Consider the following 23,705-nt stretch of genomic DNA (forward strand, 5'->3'; position numbering starts at 1 on the left):
TTCTCAGCAAGGTATTTCAGATGTGGTTTGCCATTATCTGCTTCCTAGGGGGCTGAGATAAAGTGATTGGCCCAAAATCACTCAGCTGGCTTTGTGCCTAAGGCAGAATTAGGTCCCCCAGTTTCTAGCCTGATTCCTTAACTACTGGATGAAACTATAGTGATGCTTTAACCCACGGGTGTGAAACTCACCGTGTCACATGACGTGTCGTGACATATCGTGAATTTTTTTGCACTGCCGGAGCTGGGGTGGGGACGGCCTCCATATGATGCAACCGGCCTGTGGGCCGGCAGTTTGACACCCCTGCTTTAACCACTGATGCCCTAACCACTTACATGAAGCCTACATCTAACCATTGTACAATATTGCCCAGTACTGATATTCCTTCTTATCCCTGTGTCACTAAGTTTATCTCATTCCCCAGCCTATGACTGAGAACTTACATTCTCCTTGTTTCAGCCTTGTCCAAAGTCAGTCTTAAAGGTTTTGTTATTTCTGCAGAGAAGTCAGGGCCAGCAGTAAGTAGGAATAGTAGCATAGAATCGGCAATGGAGAAAGCTCATTTCATGCCACTATACTATACAGTACTTTTCTGCTGTCTCAGTGATGATTCAAAAGCATTCTAGCTATGGGAAAGGGCATTAAGCGTGCCCTAAAATTATGGTCTCTTCTTTCTTAAGGAGAAATCCCACATGAACTTGTTGCAGGTGTTAGCAGAGAAGGAGTTTGAAGTACATTCAGAGAGGGGAAAAATGTTTAGCCTTAGGCACTCTTTCTGATTCACTGTTCATTGTTTACCTTTTCCTAACATCTGAAATAAAGTTGGTTGCTCTTTAAGATCTCTATTACGGTAAATTCTAATTCAGACCTGATTGACTTTGTTCCTTAGAAGGTCATCCTACTTAAAGTCAAAATAAACAGTAGAAACAAAGGTGGCAGAGTATTAGACAGGTAGATTAACCTCGTGTTTGTCTGCTTTAAGCCTCTTAAAGTTGTACAAGACAACTGCTGTATTGTATTTTGTGTGTATGAATATAAGAAGTCTTTCTTTGCTTTTGCATTGTGATCAACTATCCTGGGCTCTTTTTAAAACCAAGAACAATCCCAGCATTCAAAGTCATGAATTTCTTAAGTGAATTGCATGCTATGACTTAAAATTGCTTTTAAATTGCTTGATTGCTTTTCCTACAGGGGATTAAAAAGTTTTGTGGCTGGAAAATAATTCTTTCTGTCAAGGAGCAAGAAAACTCCATTACTGATTTCCAATTTCTAACTGTTGTGTTACTCCGTTTTGGAGAAAAGCTCCAAATAGTTTCTTTTTAATTTTTTCTCCAGATGGTGTTGGAACTTATGGAAATTTTTGGCATAACAATTGCTGGTAGTATTTCATTTTAAAATTTTCAGTGCAAATCACATCCTTCTGAAAAGTGGACTTCCAGATAGCTTACTGCTCTTCCTAAAGATCAATCGTAGCCATACAGTTTTATCATGAACAAATAAAAAAAAACATTAGGTAATGCCAATTAAAGTGGTTCAACTACGCATCAGGAAAACTCTGCATCTGCCTCCAAAGATATCCCTGTATTTTTATGGTACCACCATCAATCCAGTGGTGGTTCATCAGAACTAAGCAAATCCAGCTGTTCAGCAAATATCACAAAAAAGATTTTTCTGCAACATGCTTCTGATTTATGAAGAATGTGTACCAATCTCCTGTTCTTTGCCTTTTGATTTGAGAGGGTTGACCCTCTGCCGTGTCCTATGCCTCCTAGCCTGCAAGTTAAAACCGGCAGCAAATATGATTGGCACAAAGGAAAACCATCCTGGTTTCTTTTTGATTTGGAACATTTTTTAAATGAATGGCTGTGATTAAATAGAGCTCAAAGCTGTAGAATAAAGTAGAAATGTTTTTCCATTTTCCAGTATATGTCATTAGAATATTTGTTTTAAAAAATCAGCCCAGAGATTACAGATATGAAGTCTGAAGTTTACACCTGGTCTCAATGTGGGGCTTCTAAATGGAGTGCATTTGTTGCTGGTATATGTGATATTTCACCTGGCATTTGAGGACAAAGAATGTGATACTTTCCCTTAACCCTGACAGGACAAAGCCAATGTTATTGTTTGTTCCTATATATTTATTATGTAGCCTTACAGTACATAAAATAAAGCCTTATTTTTTTTTTCAAAACTGGGGGAGCTATGTTTGAAATTTTGAGAGCAGGTTATAGACATGTTGACAAATTGGCTGGTAATTATTAAATTTATATGCTGCCTGTCTCGCCTAAAGGTGACTTTAGGCAGCTTATAAACAGTATAAACTAGGTAAAATATTATGATCATAAATATTAACATTAATAAATAACAATAGCAATAGCACTTATATACCACTTCCCAGTGCTTTACAGCCCTAAGTGGTATACAGAGTCCGCCTATTGCCCCCAACAATCTGGGTCCTTGTTTTACCGATCTCGGAAGGATGGAAGGCTGAGTCCAAACTTTTGACATTATTGGATTGGCCCAAGAACAAAAGCTCAACCAATATAATATGAGTGGAGCAAGAGCAGAATAAAGAAAATTTCAAAGCCAATAAGATACAGTTGATATAGAAAATCTACACCACCTTTTTAAAAAATGTCAGTTTTTTGAGATGTAAAAAAATCAGACCAAGATAAATCACTTCTTTTCCCCCCACCTTTAATATAACACATATTGCAAGCTATAGAATTCAGTTAAAAAACAAACTGAAATCTCTTAGGGGGAAAAATAACAATAAAAAAAAACTTAAAATAATGCGGTTGCATAATGATGCACATCCTGAAATTAACACTTTGTTGAAATGTTTTGTTTTTGTGACAGCATTCTGTCTTTTGGGGTAAGAGCATGGCACATCTTGCCTTCGAATCTTTGCCTACTCTTCGTTGCAAAAGTGCACCAAATCTCAAGATTGTGAGAGCATGTTCTGTTCAGGTCACCCACAGATTTTCAATTGGATTCAAGTCCAATCTCTGGCTGGGCCATTCCAAAACATTGATCACCTTTTGATTAAACCATTCTTTTGTTTTGGAGGTATGCTTTGGGTTGTCACCATGTTGGAAAGTGAAGTTCCTCTTCATCTTCAACATTCTCGCACAGGTCTGAAGCTTTTTTTTTTTTGCCAGAATTAACAGATATTTGGAATTGTTTATAATTCCCTCTACCATAACTAAAGTTCCAGTTCCAGCTGAAGAAAAGCAGCCCTAAAGCAAAATGTATGTTCAGTGTTGCTATCAGGAAAGGCCTAGAGTAGAACCAGAAACATCTAAAAGGATTCCAGCTCTGCTCATGAGCGTCAAGCTGTACAGAGGCTGAAATTTGTTCAGGAAGGATAGTAGCTTAGTCCTTTGAACAAGATTGTCATCTAGCATAGAACATGAAGCTGCCAATGAGAACCTGAACAAACTGGCCATAAAACCTCAGTCATTCTTTGATTTCCCCTTAGAATTACCCTTGGTGTAAAAAGGATGTTAAAATCTTTCCAAGCCAGAGAGTATTAAATGTGGAAAAGTGCCCATTTTTCTGCCCCCAAATCCATCCTATTGGCTTTGATATGAAGAGCCCATGAAGATAAAAGGCGAAAGATGTATAACAGACAAGTCAAACACAAGGCCCGGGGGGCGGATCTGGCCCGCGAAGTGGTTTCATGTGGCCCACGAAGCCATCCTGGAAAAAGTGAGGGAACGGCCCCCACTGCCTTGGCCCTGGCCCAGAGACCCTCCTTCTGCCAGAGACCCTCAGATCTGTCCCACTCCTGCCCAGGCCCCCCATAGGCACCCTTGATGCCAACGATGTAGAGCTGGCCACGCCCACCCAGTAGGCCATATGCACTCTAGCCATGCCCACTCAGTAGGCCACGCCCACCCTGGCCATACCCACCCAGGCCCCTGAGAGCAACCACAATGCTGATGCGGCCCTCAGTGAAATTGAGTTTGACATCCCTGATGTATAAGAACTGAAGAGAAATATAGCAGTAGCATTTAGACTTATATACCACTTCATAGTCTTTTACAGCCCTCTCTAAGTGATTTTACACAGTCAGCATACTATATACATATAATAATGTATATATAGGTAGTCTTCGATTTACAACAGTTTGTTTAGTGACCAAAGTTACAATGGAACTGAAAAAAGTTTTCACACAACCGTTGCAGCATCCCCATGGTCACATGATCAAAATTCAGATGCTTGGCAACTGACTCATGATAGTTGCAGCATCCAGGGTCATGTGATCACCTTTTGGGACCTTCTGAGAAGCAAAGTCAATGGGAAAGTCAGATTCACTTAACAACCGTATTACTAACTTAACAACTGCGGTGATTCACCTAACAAGTGTGGCAAGAAAGATTATAAAATGGGGCAAAATTCACTTAACAAATGTCTTGCTTAGCAACAGAATGACAGTCAAGGACCACCTGTATTGCATATTATATGTATGTATACGGAATCGGAGAAATTTAGATTGTATAAAGTTGCTTTGAATTTGTGCTGGAAATATGGAGGAAAATTTTATCATGTTTGATGGATGTGGAAAAAAGCCAAAAAAAAATTGAACTCAAATATATGCACTAATTGAGAAGTTTTCAAAGACCAATGTATAATTGAAGCCAGAGACTTTTCTTTTGAAACTAATGGATAAAGAGCTGGGGGAAAAAATTCATGGAACTTTGTTTTTGCACATTAATAACTGTAGCAAGATTATGATATGCTCAAAGTGGAAAGTTCAGCACTATCCTCAATGAAGGAATGGTTGGTAAAGATAATGGGATTTGCAGAGATGACTAAATTGAAACTTCTTTGATCAGAGAAAGACAACATCAACATTTTTTAAAGCTTTTTTAAATTCCACTTTTATTATTTTTACAAAAACTCAAGGCGGCAAACATAGCTAAGTCCTTCCACCTCCTATTTTCTCAGAATAACCCTGCGAGGTAAGTTAGGCTGAGAGAGACGGTGACTGGCCCAAAGTCACTCAGCCGGCTTTTGTGCCTAAGACATGAGTAGAATTGCTAGTTTCCTAGTTTGGTGCCTTAGTCACCAGGCCCAACTGGCTCTGTTATTGCTGATTAGAAACCCCTTAAGGCAGGGGTGTCAAACTCAATTTCATTGAGGGCCGCATCAGCATTGCGGTTGCCCTCAGGGGGCCGGGTGGGTATGGCCTGGGTGGGCGTGGCCTACTGGGTGGGCGTGGCTAGAGCGCGTATGGCCTACTGGGTGGGCATGGCCAGCTCTACATCGTTCGCATCAAGGGTGCCTCTGGGGGCCTGGGCAGGAGTGGGACAGATCTGAGGGTCTCTGGCAGAAGGAGGGTCTCTGGGCCAGGGCCAAGGCAGTGGGGGCCGTTCCCTCACTGTTTCCAGGATGGCTTCGCGGGCCACATGAAACCACTTCGCGGGCCGGATCTGGCCCCCAGGCCTTGTGTTTGACATGTCTGCCTTAAGGAATTTTGCATGACATAGAAACAAATAACTTTGGTTTTGATGATTAGAAAATATTAGATAATAGAAAAGAGCTTTCTTGTAACAATAAGTTAAGAGATAATTATGCCATCACATTTCGGTGATTTGCTGCAGAAGAAATTGGAAGCTTCTTTCTATTTCTTTTTATTGTTTCTTTCTTTTTGCATCTTAGTTCTTTCCTTTATTAGTTTTTGTTACTTTTTATCTTCTGGTTAGAACTTTTATAATGTTTGTACAAAAAAGATCTCAAAAGCCCATGAAGGGATTGAATTCAGTTATTAGCTGTTACGTATATACATCTTATTTGAAGGTCAGCTTAAAGTTTAGAAAAATAGCAACATCCACCATTATGTGACTGTGCCATCTGCCTTTGGTCTGACGGAAACGGTGGCAAACAAGTCCAGCAACTGCAGTTTCAGTGGGAGAAGTTGTGCAGAGCCTGCCTGAGTTTATTCTAGTTGAAGACTTGCGTCAGGGGTCAACCTCCAAGCACTCTTCAAATTTAGCTTTGTGAAAACTGACTTCGTCTCACCTCCAAGAACCTCGGATTCCTTTCCGGACTCTGTGACAGTAAGGTTTCCATAGTAGCAAATGTGATTCAAAGGTTGGGGCTGCTTCTGGTAAAGAAAACAGAATAAAAACCAGATGAAATGACACAAACTGAATATGGGAGGATGTGCAGAGGTTATGCATGTTAATGGGTAATTACAGTATTAGTCACAAATGTTCAGTCCAAAACAACCATGAGTGTGCCTCACTATTTGTGTACACATGAAAGACAAGACTTGCAAAGTAAAGTAAACTTACTTTACGGATCAATTAATAAAAGAACAGAGTTGAAAAGGAAAGGTCAAAAAACAACTTTATAAGTAAAAGAAATGTGATCAACTTTCAATTCAAGCCTAGCAAAAGCTGAGTTCTGCATAAAAAAGGGGCTCACTCCTAAAATTATTATCTAGCTGGACAAAGCGGTAAGAAAGGTCGGTGCTTGCTTCTAGTTGGGACTTGGAGATGGCAGCCTCCCAAGAGTTGAAGTTTTTTGTTCTGTATTCCTTCATATCCCTTTGGTCAGCTATAATGTCCCAGCGTGCATTCATTGCATAGCTTGATCTTTTCCCCACCTGGAAAATCAGAAGTATTTTCATTCTCATTCAGAAGAAGTGGTTCGTAACAAAGTACGAATATCACCAATTTAATTTTCATGGTGAGTACAACTGTGGTTTCTGTCCAATCATGGCATCAGTGCTATGTTAGTGCAGGTTCGCATCCCACCAGGCTCAAGGTTGACTCAGCCTTCCATCCTTCCGAGGTAGGTAAAATGAGGACCCAGATTGTTGGGGGCAATTAAGCTGACTTTGTAATAATGCCGCTTGGGTGTGTGTGTGAAAGCCCTAATAAGCAGGCATATACATAGAATGAAGGCTACTGCTAAGCTTGTAAGCCGCCCTGAGTCTTCGGAGAAGGGCGGGATATAAATGGAATTAAAATTTTAAAAAAAAATGTTATTCAAATTATTTCTGACCAAAATAGTATATATTCATAGAGCAACATAGAATCTGTTATGCAAATCAGGTCTCAACAGTCTCTTACATCCCCCAGCCAGGCCAATGATTCAATTAATCTCCAAACTTTCTCCCCTGTGGTTTTTCACTATTACACTAACATAACTGAAGAGCTAATTCTCCAGAATCCATTCATATGTGGACAGTGAATACAATACATACAGCCCCCTTGAGAACACATTACCAGCTCTGTTTATGCATCATTTAATGCAGCGTTTCCCAACCTTAGGAACTTGAAGATGCGTGGACTTCAACTCCCAGAATTCCCCAGCCAGCATAGCTGGCTGGGGAATTCTGGGAGTTGAAGTCCACGCATCTTCAAGTTCCTAAGGTTGGGAAACGCTGATTTAATGCCAGTTGTACGCAATGCTGAATGTTTATGCCTTTGGGACAGAGTACGAACTTTAGTTGGGGACCTCAGATTTACTCTTCTTCACTTGATATTTAGACAATATGTCAAAGTAGAATTCGGTTTATACAACTGTAACAATTTACTGTATATACAACATGTTACCTTATAGCAAACGAGAAATATTTGATATGTTCCTAATTTGAAGTAAAATTAAGTAGAAAATGTTACAATACAACAGTTAAAGCATTAATCTAGATAGCTTTAATTACACACGGAAAACTCACTTCAGGGTGCTTTTGGAATATATAAAATTCATTTAATCCCAGCAGTGCTAGTTTCCAGTTTTCCATCTGTATTCACTAGTCCAGGCAAAAGTCAGTGTGGGACCATAATCTGTAATGCTAGTAATCTGACTAAATTGATTGTAATATACAGCCAGCTTTCTGTCATTCTTTCCCGTTGTCATGTCCTTGGTGCTTTCTGAGCTTGTTTGTTTGCTTGCAGATGCCTAATCAGTGCTATTGGATATGGGATTTGCTCTCTGAGCACTACAACTTGTTTACTGGACCCATGTCCCTCCTGGCTGGTTTCGGCCGCCTGGGAGGTGACGGGGCTGGCTCCAGGCAGTTGTCAATGCTTCTTTGATGGACGGTGTCTTCCCCTCCGCCTTAAAAGAGGCGGTGGTGAGGCCCCTCCTCAAGAAGCCTGCTCTGGACCCGGCCTCGTTGAATAACTACAGTCCTGTCTCCAACCTTCACTTTGTAGCAAAAGTTGTTGAGAGTGTTGTGGTGCGTCAGCTCCCTCAATTCCTGGATGAAGCAGACTATCTGGACCTGTACCAGTCCGGTTTCAGACCCGGCTACAGCATGGAAACGGCATTGGTCACACTGGTGGATGATCTCTGGCAGGCCCAGGACAGGGGCTGTTCCTCTGTCCTGGTCCTACTTGACCTCTCAGTGGCTTTTGATACCATTGACCATGGTATCCTGCTGTGATGGCTCAAGGGCTTGGGAGTGGGAGGTACTGTTTTACGGTGGTTCTCCTACCTCTCAGGCCACTCGGAGTTTGTATTGGCAGGGGGACAGAGATCTACCCCGAGGCCCCTCACTTGTGGGGTGCCTCAGGGGTCAGTTCTCTCCCCCCTCCTATTTAACATCTATATGAAGCTGCTGGGTGAGATCATCCATGGCTTTGGGGTGAGGTATCACCAATATGCGGATGATACCCAGTTGTTCATCTCCACCCCAAGCCAACCCAGTGATGCCCTTGATGTGATGTCCCAGTGCCTGGAGGCGGTGCAGGTCTGGATGGGAAGGAACAGGCTCAGTCTTAACCCCTCCAAGACCGAGTGGCTGTGGATACCGGCATCTCATATTGTCCAACAAGTTCCATCTCTTTTGATGGGGGGGAGGTATTGCCCCCCTCAGAAAGGGCTCGCAACTTGGGTGTCCTCCTGGATTCACGGCTTAATTTGGAAGATCATCTAATGGCCGTGACCAGGGGGGCCTTTGCACAGGTTTGCCTAGTGCGCCAGTTGCGCCCCTTTTTGGACCGAGATGTCCTATGCACGGTTACCTATGCCCTCGTCACTTCTCGCCTGGATTACTGCAATGCTCTTTACATGGGGCTGCCCTTGAAGAGCACCCAGAGGCTTCAACTGGTGCAAAATGCGGCCGTGCGGGTGCTTATGTTACACCACTCCTGCACGAGCTGCATTAGCTTCCGGTTACCCTCCGAGTGCAATTCAAGGTGCTGGTAATAACCTTTAAAGCCCTACATGGCTTAGGTCTGGGGTACTTGCGAGACCATCTGCTGCCATTGTCAACCTCCCATCGCCCGGTTTGCTCCCACAGAGTCGGCCTCCTCAGGGTGCCGTCGGCCAGGCAATGCCAGCTGGCAACCCCCAGGGGGAAAGCCTCTGGAATGAGTTGCCTCCAGAGCTGTGGATGGCCCCTGACCTTCGGTCCTTCCGCCGTGACCTGAAGACCTGGTTGTTCCAACAAGCGGGCCTGGACTGACTACAGTTTTTAATTAGGCTTTTTACTGGGTTAAATTGTCTCGTAATTTTGCATTTATTGTTTAATTCTCTTTTAAATTTTTTACTCTATGTTTTTTAACTTTTATTGTTGTGAGCCACCCTGAGTCCTCAGAGAGAAGGGCGGCATATAAATTTAATCAAATCAAATCAAATCAAATCTCTTGTCCTGCCAGTGTTGGTAGGGATCTCCTTGGTAGTTCCTTAGTTAGGATATTGTTTTCTGATCGTTCATTTGTCTGTTCATCCCTGTTTAGCTCACTGTTTGTTGCTGGAAAGATATGTTCCAATCTTTCCTTTTCCTTCTTAGCTTTTTTATTGTCTCTTTTGAAAGGTATGTAAATGTGGTTTATGTGTCTGTTGATGGCTGATTTGTCTGAATGCCAAGTTTGGATTTAGTTTGGTCTAGGATGTTCACAATTTTCCAGTTGCAACTATGATTGAGTCTGACCATGTATTGTGAGATTGTTTTCATTGTGTGTTCTATTAGTTGGATGCGCTCTGCTAGTTTTCTCTATGTCTGTCCTGCATAATAGCTATTAAAATTCTTACACGGTATGTTGTAAGTGACTCTTGTTTTCCTTCTTGGGCTACTAGGTGTTTCTTTTGGGTGTTTCGGAAAGCTTCAGTTGGTTTGTGTCATGGCATTATAACTGTCTGTTGGTTGTTTCTGAGTTGTTTTTGATGTATGGCAGTATTATTCTTTACATGGTTTGTGTTAGTTGTAATGGGTTGAGTAGTCAAGCACTTTTTGATAAAGGTGTGTAGATATTCAGTTTGTTGGAAGATGTGATATAGGCAGACTGTTTTCTTTTTCTAGTGTTCTGGGTTGTTGTAGTGCAGGGGTGTCAAACTGCCAGCCCATGAGCCAGTTGCATCATATGGAGGCCACACCCACCCCAGCTCCCCCAATGCAAAAAAAGTCGTGATATCTTGTGACATGTCATGTGACGCGATGAGTTTCACACCCGTGTTGTAGTGCATTTATACTCATCTGAATAATATACTTATGTAGCTCCTTTTTTGGGAAGTTGGGTTGTTACTTTGGTAATGAAGCCCTTAGTTAATATGGGTTGTTTTTCAAACACTTGCATTTCTAATTGCCATTGTATCCTCTGTTGATGAGGATATTGAGGAAGGATAATGTCGTTTTCTTCTTCTTTTTTGAATTTTATTCCACTGAAGTTGTTGATTGTTTGATGTGTCTTCTCTCTAGTTACTCCCTTTGTATTATGATGAAAGTGTCATCTACATCCGTACTTTTGTTGTATATGTGGAATACTATAGTTTCTAGATCCTGCATTACATTCTCTGCTAAGAGTCCTGAGAATGAGGATCCCATGGGTGTTTCTCTGATGTGCTGATATATTTTTCCATCAAACTAAATTTGTAGTGAGGCAGAGATTAATGAGATCCATGATTCTGAGCATTTCAATCTTAGTATTTGGCTAGGTCAGGTGTGGCATAGTACTGCTGTCTCTGGTTTTTCAGATAAGCATCTTTTACCAGCTGGGTTCACACAACATGCAAGCCTTGGCTAAATGGGATTGAATTGTTTGCAGTTTACTATATTGTAGAAACACAGCTGTTTCTGCATATAGTGTGAACCAGGCCACCCATTAAGCCATACTATGCTTTATTTATTGTGGCATAGCATTTTATGTGATTGCAATTGTGTTTAGTAAATTGAGCTTTAGTATGCTGGATGATCATTGCCTTAGAGTGGAGAATAAGTATATATTGACCAATCATCTAACACAGCATGAGGTTTAGTTATAATTAGGAAAGATCCTTTCCTTAGTGATTGCATATTTACTTGCAGGCAAAAGGATTCACTTCCTAGCCAGAGTGAAACAGCTTTTAGGAAGTAGAACTATTTCTTTTTTTCCTGGTGCCTTGGTGAGCTGTGGCTGCTAGATTAAATAAACCTTCCACAACTTGGTAGACTTCACATCAGCCAACGTGGCCATTTCTGAGAAGCCTGGAAGCTACCATTTCCCATATTTGGAAGACTCCCATTCAGGGGAAAGCTGAAGTAGATCAGATTGCCCAAATAGACGTGAGACAGTTGCCTTCACTCCCAGGAAATTTGGGATTGTCTTAATGCAGCCTTCTCCAATCTACGCCTTCCAGATGGACCATGTTGTCTGGAGTTGATAGGACACCAGATTGGAAAGCATGCCTTAATGGCTTACAAACTGCATGTGCCAATATTCGAGTCTGCATGCTGTATGAGACTGCATGCAAACTCTGAGAGTTTGTCACTCATCTTTGCAACATAAGCTGCTGGAGTTTTATTTTGGAAGAGCTGTTCTAGAAAGAAATGTAGTAACTGGGCTTTCCATTTATTTTAGGCTCAGGCAGCTGGTTCTCCACATACTTCCCCCACCCATGGGTCTGGCCGCTCTATGCCAATGCCAGTCAGGTCCACATCTGCTGGTTCTACCCCAACTCATGTACCCCAAGATTCACTTACCGGTGTTGGTGGAGATGTCCAGGAAGCATTTGCACAAGGTGAGCCATAACGTACATACCCTTTTGTGCGTGTATACATAAAAATACGAGGGAAGGAGTGGGGAGGGGAGAAGATAAAAGCTCTAGAGTGCACAATTTATTTTTGGGAAATATTTTAAAATACACTTCTGCAGAAGAACACCAAAAGCATCCACTGTGTCCTATAAGTGCTCTGCTGCTATTCCACTGATTTCTCTGTGCTTCACATATGCAGGGCTGTAATCTAGCCAATTTTGTTTGTGTCATGCAAACTGCTTGTTAATTTTCTCTTAAGTATTTCACTCAGTGGGTGATGGAACATGCTCAGATCCACCGCACTGCCAGCCCCTGACTACCCAAGTACTTCTAGGAAGTCATCCCCATAGTCTGTTGAAAACAGCAAGCATTGACATTGCCTGGGATGTATATTAAGTCCCCACTGGGACTGCTGCTATGGCAGCCATTTCTGCTGCTGACTACCTCATTCCTTCATTGCATGGCTTCTCCAGCAACTGCAGTTGGGAGAGTTGGCAGGAGCTCTTCTGCAGCAGGCAGTGGAAGCAGCTGTGGCTGATGTTCTCTTGCTACCATATATTTTTTCTAATACTGCCCCCTCCCATCACTAGCTACCACCAGCTCCTCAAATCGCAGCTGCCTCTAGCCTCCAGGAAGGCCAATTGTTCACCTATGGAAGGCACAGAGGCTATTGTTGCTGGTGCCATGATCACCACCTTCCAAAGAACTGCCACAGCAACCATACCTCTTCTCTTGGTCAGCTTGGTCACTTTGGGATAATGAGCCAGGAGTCAAATCACTTGTTGACTAATCTACATAGTCAATTAATGTATAAGTGGGGAAACAACCTTAGGATCAGTTTTTGCATCTAAGAACGGCGCAGATTCTCACCAATATTTGCTGGAATTCAGGCCATTCTAGCAAAGGGAGAACTTATCTTTCGACTGGGGAATAAGAATAATTTCCACTTTATAGTTATTGAAGTCCACAATAACTAAAGTATTATAGTGGTGTTACAGCCACTAATTTTCTTAGAACATATTTGCATATTACTTTATCACCCTTTTTAAGGAACTCGGCGGAACCTCCGTAATGATTTACTGGTAGCAGCTGATTCCATTACCAATACAATGTCATATTTGGTGAAGGAGCTTCATTCAGGTATGCAAGAAATTTCTGTATTAATCTAAGCAAAAGACTCAAGAACATTTTGGGTGCCAGTGATGTTTCCTATAGTGAGGCTTTCAGTTGAGAAATTAGTGCAAATATTAATACAATTTTCCTTAACAAAATAAGTTGAAAACAAATATGTTGTTCCAGGGCAGTGTTTCTCAATCTCAAGCTTTTAAGATGTCAGACTTCAACTCCAACTGAAATCCACACATCTGAGATTGAGAAATATTAGCCTAGGATGTTCTTTTTGAAATAAGTAGTAGATTAAATAAGTAATGTATTTTATTTACTTAATAAAGTATTTCCTACTTTAGGGAAAAATAAATTTAATAAAGCAAATAATAAAGTAGGAAAACTCAGGAAATAAATTAAAAAATGTATTTATTTTATTTATATTTTGTCTTTGTGCTAATACCGTAAGTATCATTTTGTTTCCCGCTTGTCTGAGCACATTTATTTTATAAATAAGATAAAAGTATCTATATGCTTTGGTTTAAGGTATACATGTTCCATAATCCAACACTTGGTATCAAAACATAGAACAATGTTTGGTAGAATGGAAGGTCAGCAGGAGAAATTACCGTAATCAGTTTTAAGGATAGAGGTGAAAATATTGTAATTGCCCAAGTGGAGAACGTGGAATACGTTTTTCCTGAAGAAATTTAAATAGTTGCAGGTGACAATATGCAGTTTGCTAAATATTTAGATTCTTGATTTTCCTCCAGATGTGTTGCCTTTAATTCCCAAAGGCCCAAGGCCCACTCCACACTTGGGGAGCTTGGAGCGGTAGTCAAACAAATCTGGAAGACAGCCGTAGTTTGATGAACAGAGGCCCAAAAGGTACATGCATATATCAAGAGAGCTTAGCTTTAAAGAACAACATAGACATAATTCATTGACACATTGAAATGTATCCTCCAGGAGGAAAAGATGCCTCAGTGTAATATATTTTAGAGACAGTTTTGCAGCTGCCATTTTTTTTGAATGACTAATCATTCATAAACTACAGCTAAATAAGTGAGAATCTAGAACAGTGTTTTTCAAACTTGGCAGTGTCAAGACATGTTGACTTCAACTCCCAGAATTCCCTAGCCAGCATGTTTACAGCATTTGAAAAACATTGGTATAGGCCTAACAGTTGCAAGTTAGACAAGATTAGAATCCTATTCCTGGGTTCCTCTTTAACTACCCAAACAAACGTACAAGTTTGGCTCACAAATCTGGCACATGGATAAATCTACTTTCTAGGTAGACAAAATGTTAATTATCAGCTTTCACTGGAATATTTAAATATTAAACAGACTAGAATCAGAAATGCTGAATTTAATTTTAAAATCAAACCATCTTTAGATTTAGTTGACTAAGTCTAGGAAGAATATGAATTTTGGAAAATACTTTACAAACTCATGTTACATGGCATATTCCCGGAGCTTTACAAAATCAAGATATTTTCATTTACCAGCTGGTTGAAAGCAAAATAATTGTATTTATCTTTTTTTTTTTTTTGGAGTAACTTCTAAAGAGGGAAATCCGGATGGAATAATTTGTTCCTTGGATGACCTGGCCACTAGGTAGTTCCTTCTGTAGCTATAGTACTGTAGTTTGAGTCATACAAGAAATCATCTGGGGTACATATGCATGTAGATTTTCATCTAGTTCTCTTTGAGCCATGGCCAAGCAAGGGAATAAGTCAGGCTAAACAGGTCAAAAAAAGGTCACAAAATGCTCTGGAAATGCAGTGCTAGAGCCTGCTCAGAATGCAAGCTCCATAGGGAGGCCAGGAAAGACATAAAGTGAGAGTCCTGTCAACTCTGTACAAAAGACTCAGATTCCATAATAGAATTCCAGTGGGTAATAATAGCAGACACCCCTCCCCCCCCGAATAATTTAGTAGTGGTCACATCCTGTCATTCTCCTAGCCAAAATGGCCATGTGAACTTACATGTGATGAATACAACCAAGGAGGGTTCCTGAAGAAGAAACTAGGTTTGGTGTCAATTGGGTGCTTGCTTTTGACTAAATTGTTTCTGTGATGCCAATCTCAGAAGGGCCAAAGCATCTCCTCAGGCCCTCTAATATTTCATGCTACTCATATATCTATGGCCTTGTGGTACAGGTAGAATGTGATAGAATTACAGCAGCTTCCGTGCTCTGATAGAAAGCAGACTGGGGCACTCCTATGCTCTATTGTATGGTAACTAAAACAAGGGTTGTAGCAGACCAATAACTGTTCCTCACACGTCCAAATACATGGCATGTGGAGATGATACGATAATATTTTCATGGTATTCTTCAGATCTTTTTGCTTAGCTAGGAAGTTGCTGGATTTTTTTTGCAGATCCAATCCAGGCACACTTCGTCTCTGTGGACTCCAGAACTGCAGCCAATGGGTTCTAATGGTATAGAATCCTGAAGTTCTGAATTGAATTGGCCAGACGGTTCTTCTCTATTTGGGAAATGAAAAGATGCAAACAAATTGTAAAAAGTAGGATTTGTTCTACCACCAGCATCCATGTTTTGTGTATTGTACTGAGTTCTTTGCAGTTCAGGCAAATGACAGATGAAACAAACTGCAGGTACCCACTTTGATGAGAGGCAGACAAGGAGATCCTGGAAAGTATCTAACCTCTTTTCATTTGTGTAAATCAAGAGAAACAATTGGAGTTAGGGCTCCCCAGCAGCTTATGCTGAGCTGGGCAGATTAGACTCAGCCAGGAAAGCCAATAGGAGATATGACTTAAATCCAGCCCTTCTATCTCTACAAAATAAAAAGCAGATTAGTTACAATGTTGCCTCAAAGGCCATAGATCTTTTTGTTTTAATAGGTCATTTTAAATGTCATCTTCCATGCTCCTAAGCAAATATATCTGATTGGTCTCAAAAGCAAGTAGTCTAGACATCTCTATAACATGCTCATCCATGCTCACTTTGGGAAGTCAGATAAGTGTGAGTTCCATGCCCTATGTTGGACCTACAGCAGCGGTGCAAAAAAAGGTAACCTTAGCATCCCTTTTTATGATGCCCCTAGAGCCCCCCAGAATAGGTGGAGCTAAAATATAGGCTATTTTGCATTTTTTAAAGTTATAGTCAATTCAAGTTACAAAGTAACTAAGGAGAAATTTCCTGACAGTTAGAACAATTAATCCGTGGAACAACCTGCCTCCAGAAGTTGTGAATGCTCCAACACTGGAAGTTTTTAAGAAGAGACTGAACAACCATTTGTCTGATATAGTATAGAGTTTCCTGCCTGAGCAGGGGGTTGGACTAGAAGACCTCCAAGGTCCCTTCCAATTCTACTACTACTACTACTACTACTACTACTACTACTACTACTACTAAAGTCAGCTCTTTAAAATTTATATAGGTTTAAGGAACCCCTTAAAATCCTGAAGCCTAAAATAACCTTACTCATTTTTGGAATATAGTCCACAATTTAAGCCAATAAAGTTGCACTTGTACACTCTTCTTACTCCTCTTCTTACTTTTCTGTATAATAGTCTTGTTCCTCTCCTCTTGTGATATATTTCCTCTTTCTTGTTCTTTCCAACTTTATGTCCACCATATTCTATTTGTACTCCAGCTCAACACCCAATTCCTTTCTGCCCTGTACTTAGGAAAGTGACTACATAGTGCACATTTTAAGAAATGAATTTTACAGTATAACTTGAAACCAACATACATGGTATATACAGAGGGTTTTTTCCTTCTGAATGAACACAATCTTTAGAATCTTGTTTAATTTATTTTGATGCAACCTCTGGTCAGGAAGGTTAAATGGGACTGTAATGTAACCTTTGTAGAATGTACCATTCAGTTCTTTTAATTTCAGGATTCTGTTTTCTGTTAAAAGGATGTTTTGATTATCCCAATCTGGTTGAAGGTTTTTGCTTCTGGGCTTCAGATAGAGCCTGTGATCCAGACCAAAGCTGCCATCTCTGTCTTTGTTGGTCATGCCGTCTTGAAGAAGGAATTTCACCTTGAGTCACACATGGAAAGAGTCGCAGAGTTTCTTAAGTCTCCTGCCATTACAGCTCCCTGCTCCCTAGTTGCCCCCTCACTTTTTCTCATTGCCACTGGCTTTTTTCTGTCTTAGGGGGAGAGGAAGGAGGTGAGGAGGAGGAAGAGGAGGACAAAATGCAGAATGGGAAGGACCGAGGTAAAAGCAAAGCTGCCGTGACTCCTTTAAATAAGTATTTGGCAAGTTTTGGAATGTGCTAAAGAACCTAACACACTTCAAATTTAAAACTTGTCAATGATTAATCAGAAAACTCAATTTAAGCATGCATGGCACTCTTCACCTTGGTCCCAGCATTGCCATGGGTATGAGTTGGTCCTCTTGCTGGGAACGTATATTTGCCAGCTGCAGCAGAGGGCTGCACAAATGACTTTTTTAGCATCTAGTTGTAATGATCAGCTAGAAAGCTCACCATTTTAATTTCCTACATTTTGGTTTAATCAGCCTTAATAGATGTAAGGTACAAAAATAGCTCTGCAAAGCCTAATATGGATGGAGACCAAAAAGAAGCATTTACAATGTTAGTTCAAACTCTTTTCAAGACACAGAATCTGTGACACTGAGGATGTCACAGGTATGATTGACTTTCATACGTTTGTGCACACACATTAGCTCACCTATTGGCATATTTCTTCCACTAGACCTTTCATAGTTCTTTATTATTAGTGGAATTTACTGAACAGTGCACTACTAATTTAGTTGCCTGATTTGTCCTTGGATTACTAATTATTTTTAAGTTTGTTTTAAAAATTGACTAGGACCTAATACACATGCTTCTTTCAGAGACATAATGTTCACATTTTAAAATGAAAATGAAAATGATTTTTACCAAACTTTTCTTTGTTTCTTGCAGGTTAAATAAAAAAAATCTGGACCAACCAGAGGTTTAAGTAAGTGTATGGCCATTTTGTTCCAAGCAAGCAGAAGCCATTGTAATTCTTACAGCTCAATCAGGAACATTGTCCACCATTTTCTCTTCATAGACAGACAGAGAATAAGATAATAGCAGAATAATTAATATACTGTAGGTGGGGTGGGACAAATATCCTGCTACAGAGTATTTATGTGCCTTCCTATTGGTTGATTGGTGTATTAAAGGCTGGTGATTGGTTGTTGTTTCCTTGTGTTGCCAAGCCCTTGTGTTGATTTACCACCAGCTTTTCAGGTACTTAGGAGCTGAGGGCTTGGCAGCACAAGAAAACAACAACCAATCACCAGCCATCAACACACCAATCAATAACAGGAAGGCACCAAATAAATCTGATCCACAGAATAGCCCAAAGCACATATTTCGAATTATTTTCCTTTCCCTGTATGTACATCCCAGGGTTTACACCTAGCACATTTGGCACATTAAACTTAAGTTCTGCACCAGAGCTATATAATGAATGGGGACAATCTTAGTGATAACTGTCCCACGTAGTACAGGTGATATGTAGTTCAAATTTTGACATTTGTAGCAATCTTTTGGATTTCACAGAACACAGAAGTTTCTGCTGCCAACAAAGCACTACAGCATCCATTCAGAGAAACCAGATGCTTATTTCAGCATTTCATATTTATGATCAGATAGAAATCCTGTTTGGTAGCTACCTCAAAGGGAATAGGATGGGAGAGGGATTTGGCATGTGAGAAATCCTAGTATTGGAGACCTCACTGTGAGAGTGTTTTACACTCTCACTATTACAGGTCTACTAGCACTTAGTGGGATTATGCCCATCTTGCTTAAAATGCTTTGTGCTTTACTCTTGCAGTCAGCTAAGAGATCCCACTGCATTTCCAATGAAGTGCTGATTCCAAAGGAATTTTTCTTTCGTGTGGGTCTTGCAGCCCTCAAGGAATCACCTACTGGGACTATGATCTGGAAACAATTTGAAATGCCTGTAGCTTTTTAAGGAGATGCACGTGGCATGTATATGCAACAAACAGAAACTTGTTTGAAGCCTCATTTAAAGTTTTTGGTTCTCTACAAAAGAACCTTGACAGTGGGAGAAAGACACAAAAAGAGGGAGTTGGCTAAATTGACCGCTGGTTAAACTAATTTTTAGTCAGATTTAAAATTCTCTGTGTATATCTCTTATAGGACAGGTGTCCTACGAGATTCTCTGTTTCTTGATGCAGGTAACAAGGTGTGAGCTCCTATACTAAAGATGTCTCCACATCCTTCAGAAGAGGCATGATCCAACTGACACGTCCACCATTGTGAAGCTGTGACTAACAACAATTGCAGGGGAGCAGTCTTCTTCCAACAGACACAATGGCTTTCTGGGGGGAGGGGAGGGCAGGGGCATCTCCTTAAATTTGCATGTCCTATTTCTGTAGGTGTTCAGTGCTAACTGGACAGAGCCTCATCTCTGTTTCAATGAGAAAGCTTTTTCAATAACGGCTTCTGAAAATGCAAGCCGCCTTCCTGTGAATTGTCCCCATTCTCTACCCGGGCTTCATTGTTCACACCTTATCATGCTCTGGCAGTTCCATTTGTGGTCTTCCAAGTCCCCCATGTGCAGACTTGCAACCAGCTGAATTCCTTCACCAAGTAACAGAGATGAATGCTGGCTGGGGATTCTGATATGGCGGCATCTCCTCTTGTCTTTTCAGAATGGTGGCTTTTGTCTGTGAATGGCAGGTTGCTTGGGTTGTTTGTGAATGCATGTCACACAGTGCCAGTGAGAAGCAAGGTGTGCCAGATGGTGGGGCTGCCAGGAGGCAACTGACCTGGGTATCGTTAAAGATAGTTTAGTGGTAAATGGATAGGTCTGACCCACAAGGTTAATCCAACTGGAGGTTTCTCTCTGTCAGTCCTGTCGAAATGAATGAGAGCACCACTAGAGCATTATCACCACCATGCCCCTGTGCAGCTGGCTTGTTTCAGTGAGGGTGGTATAGAGTTGTGGCTTGGTAGATTGTGCCCTCAGTTTCATTTATTCAGTGGGCATTAAAATGAGGATTTTCACCATGAGCATTCTAGTGAGTCTTAACGGTTGTCCTGATATCAGGAGAAGGATGGGAGAAAGGTCCAGCATCTGGCAGCTACCTTTAGAGAATTCTCAGAACAGGTGGTTTTGCGGTTGTTGCCTTATATGATGGCTTAGTGAAGGAAAGCTGTTTTAAGCAAGTACTGCTATCACTCAAGGCCCTTTCCAACATCAAATGCCAGTCAGCGTGCTGCTCTGGTGGCTGGTAAAGCTTCTGTCATTCCCTTCCATCCATAGTGATTCCCTTTTTCTTTCAGAAGCTTGCTGTGAGGGAAATGTGGAGTAGCCTTGGAGTGAACTCTGGCTGAGCTGGCTGGGTGTACTGGTTCTCCAGGGAGCAGGCTTACAATTTCCATATTGCCTTTTAGGGGTTAGAGAAAGTCATGCACAAATGTTCAGCTGATTGTTTTTGAAGATCTGAAACTCCAGTTTTAGGACCAAGAGCTTCACTTTTCTAAAAACCCAATTTGTACAGTCATATAGGACGTTCTACATCTGTCCTATTTTGTTAGTTCAGATTAGGTAAATGAAGTGCTGCTTAGCCTTTGTATTATAAATAGTTGCCTGTATAGCTATAAAAATACACACAGACAAATATCCAAAGCCGGGATTATTGTGCCCACAGCAAAACCTACAATCAGAAATTGGGGAATTTTTAACCATTTTGTTTAACCATTTTACCAACGCAAGCCATGCCTGATTGGAACAGATGAGAGGTTCTCCAATTCAGCAGTCATATTTAGGCTCCTCTATGGTGACTTGCCTCCATCATGTATAGTAGACTTAGCTAAACCTAGTAGATGCCAATAGTGAACCATTTACGTAGAGTTGCAAGAAAAATGATTTAGAAATCTACATAGTCACCCAGAATGGAGTCAATTCTAGAGGCTGTTTACCTTGTTGAAAGTACAAATCATTACCATTATCAATGTACTGGTCTACTGGTCAAAATAAAAAAAAATCTGCCTGTAGATCCTGTTCTGTCTTCTGCTCAAGCCTGGAGCACATGACAGCATAATCCCTGCCATTCTGGAAACCACGAGGTCATGCTGGATGAGATGGTTTGTTAGATTTCACACTAGATCCTCTATGCACGAATGTGCCAACTTCAGGAGTAGAAGCAGCAGTTTTCAACCAGCCTCAAATTGCCATGTCTGTCTTTTGCAGCTGAAAAGGCCCTGCATTTTAAAGCTTCGCTTCCTGCTGTCAGCTACCTCCAGAGACCAACTCTCATACAGTTGTATCTCTGCCCTTACTTGCAATCCAGTCCAGGAAGTGATTATAACAGAAAGGCTCATTTCTGCATGGAATTCCAGGATCGGTGGTTCAGGCCATGACAAGATAAATAAGAGGTTTCTACCCTGCACTTGTGTCAGTGCCATGTGTCTGGATCACTTCATCCACAACACATTCTTTAGCCTGCAAAGTAATTAACATATGCTTCATATTACTGGAATTGAAGGGCTTCTGTATTGACTTTAAGGCATTTTCTAAGCTTTCCTGACAGGCTGAGATGCATAGAGGAGCTAATAGCTCATCCTTCCATCTGTATTACCCAAGAGCTAAGGAAGTACTTCTTTTCCCCAAACTGCCCTTCACCTCTAACACTTGGGCTTAGGAGACAGGTATATCACTGAGCTGTTGGCCAAAGTTCATCAGCCACAAAGTCCTGAAGGAGGCAGTGTCAAATTGAACTGGGTTCCCTCTCTTGTACAATGAAGAATGCTCCCAAACACATATATAGTTCATCTGAGGATCCTGCGTGGCTCTGAATTGCATCTCTGACCTAGTTGAAAAGAGAAATCATGAAAAAAAATATTATTTGACAAGAAATAGGCAAAATAAAGGGTCAAGCTCTTTCTCTGCCATCCATTGCTAAGGAACATCTTGGCAATTATATTACTGAAGCTGAAGATGTGCCCAAAACTATTGGTTTAGCTAGCTGGTCTCCAGAGAATTTGGCATTGCTGTTCCAGCTGCCCATGCATGCTTGCCAAACCTCCTGGCTCACTCTCTTCTCTAGGTATGAACTCTTGCAATTCAGGCAAAACATTTTTGGCTGCTGGGATTTGGCAAGGAGAGGAATCTGTTCCAATGCATTTTGCAGTATGCTTTTCAATATGGTGAATGTGCCTTTGAAAGCCAGGAGACAGACAGAACTCCCAACTGCAGTTGAAAAAGATCTGCTCTCGGGGCCTGTGTGCAGGGCTTAGTGCTATCTAACATTTTTGGCTGGAAGACAAAACCAGTCATCTGTTTTTCAAAATGCTGTCCAGTTGCTGCTTTCCCAGAGATCCAATGAAGTCGGGAACTTAGCTATACTTAGACTATGTTCACATGACATATAATCACAAACAAGCTAATCCAGGCTTTGGGATTAATTTATATTTCAGTATCTAGGCATCAAAGTGAAGTGTGATTGAGACAAGACATGCTAGACCAAACAGGAGGCAGAACAGACCATTCTTCCACATAGAAACTAAAGGCAAATCAGCCAATATTCTCCCTAGGGAAAGAAAAATGGGTAATTGAGTAAACTATGTTTCAGGTAACCATGGATGAATATGGTGTAGTCAAAGTGTGTTACTGAAGGGTTGGAAATTTTTCACTGAATCAAAAGACATTTCTTTTGAATCTAACCTGTGGTTTTGAAATATGTGACCAAGAAAAACCTACAGTATATTGGCTATTGGTTTATGAGTGGAGTCAGGCAAGACTGTGGGGCTGGAGTCAAATCCAAAAAGATGGCTTGTGAATGGGAAGGAACAGAGAGGCATCCATCTTCTGTATGGCACTGGAAACAGGGACAGTGCAGGCACTGAGTCACATGATAGTAAGATGGGTGGCATGTAAATGTAGCTAAGGTGAGCCTCCTCCTTCAGAAGCCACCGAGTGATTCTGCTGCTATTGGGGAAAACCAACCTTTCAGATCCATTGTGCACATCTGACCCACCGTGCTGAGACAGTAGATTCTTCACATACCATGGCATAAGTGTGGTAAAATAAATTGCCTCCAAAAAGGGATAAAGCAATAAAGCTTCTCTGAGGTTTCAGCTGGGCTGGCTAGCATTTGGAATAGAATTTAGTCTGATCCTGATAGAGAAAGGACAGAGCAGATATGTCAGATGTAGCAAGATCTGAGAGGAACTGAGTGAAAAATCTTCCTATGTTTTGCTTCTACTGTTCTGGCAATCAGCTCTAAAGGAAAACAAGTCATTAGGATTGGGCTTGTTTTCCTGTTCCAAGGATATGTCAACAACCTGCCTTAAATTGTTACTTCAGGATCAAAAGAACTCCTTTTAAAAGGAGCACATAAGGTTTTCAGGAGCCCCTGCTTTCCAGAATGCCCTCTGTTTAGGTTAAGGTAAAGGTAAAGGTTCCCCCGCACGTGCGTGCTAGTCGTTTCCAACGCTAGGGGCCGGTGCTCATCTCCGTTTCAAAGCTGAAGAGCCAGCGCTTGTCCGAGGACGTCTCCGTGGTCATATGGCCGACATGACTAGATGCCAAAGGCGCACGGAACGCTGTTACCTTCCCACCGGAGTGGTCCCTATTTTTCTACTTGCATTTTTACGTGCTTTCGAACTGCTAGG

At 41.2% G+C, this 23,705-nt stretch overlaps 1 protein-coding gene across 1 annotated transcript in view; it reads left to right on the plus strand.

Annotated features, from left to right (window-relative positions):
* The window catches only part of DTNB (dystrobrevin beta), a 120,317-nt gene extending 100,909 nt beyond the window's left edge, over positions 1 to 19,408 (plus strand). Inside the window, exons 17-21 of the mRNA XM_083360882.1 lie at positions 11,799 to 11,958; positions 13,024 to 13,113; positions 17,219 to 17,281; positions 17,994 to 18,030; positions 19,262 to 19,408. Of these exons, the coding sequence (XP_083217008.1) occupies positions 11,799 to 11,958; positions 13,024 to 13,113; positions 17,219 to 17,281; positions 17,994 to 17,998 (318 nt within the window). The 3' untranslated portion in view covers positions 17,999 to 18,030; positions 19,262 to 19,408. The remainder of the gene's footprint in view (positions 1 to 11,798; positions 11,959 to 13,023; positions 13,114 to 17,218; positions 17,282 to 17,993; positions 18,031 to 19,261) is intronic.
* Positions 19,409 to 23,705: the final 4,297 nt, after the last annotated feature.

This window comes from Vipera ursinii (assembly GCF_947247035.1).
Source record: "Vipera ursinii genome assembly, chromosome: 1".
Classification (NCBI taxonomy): domain Eukaryota; kingdom Metazoa; phylum Chordata; class Lepidosauria; order Squamata; family Viperidae; genus Vipera; species Vipera ursinii.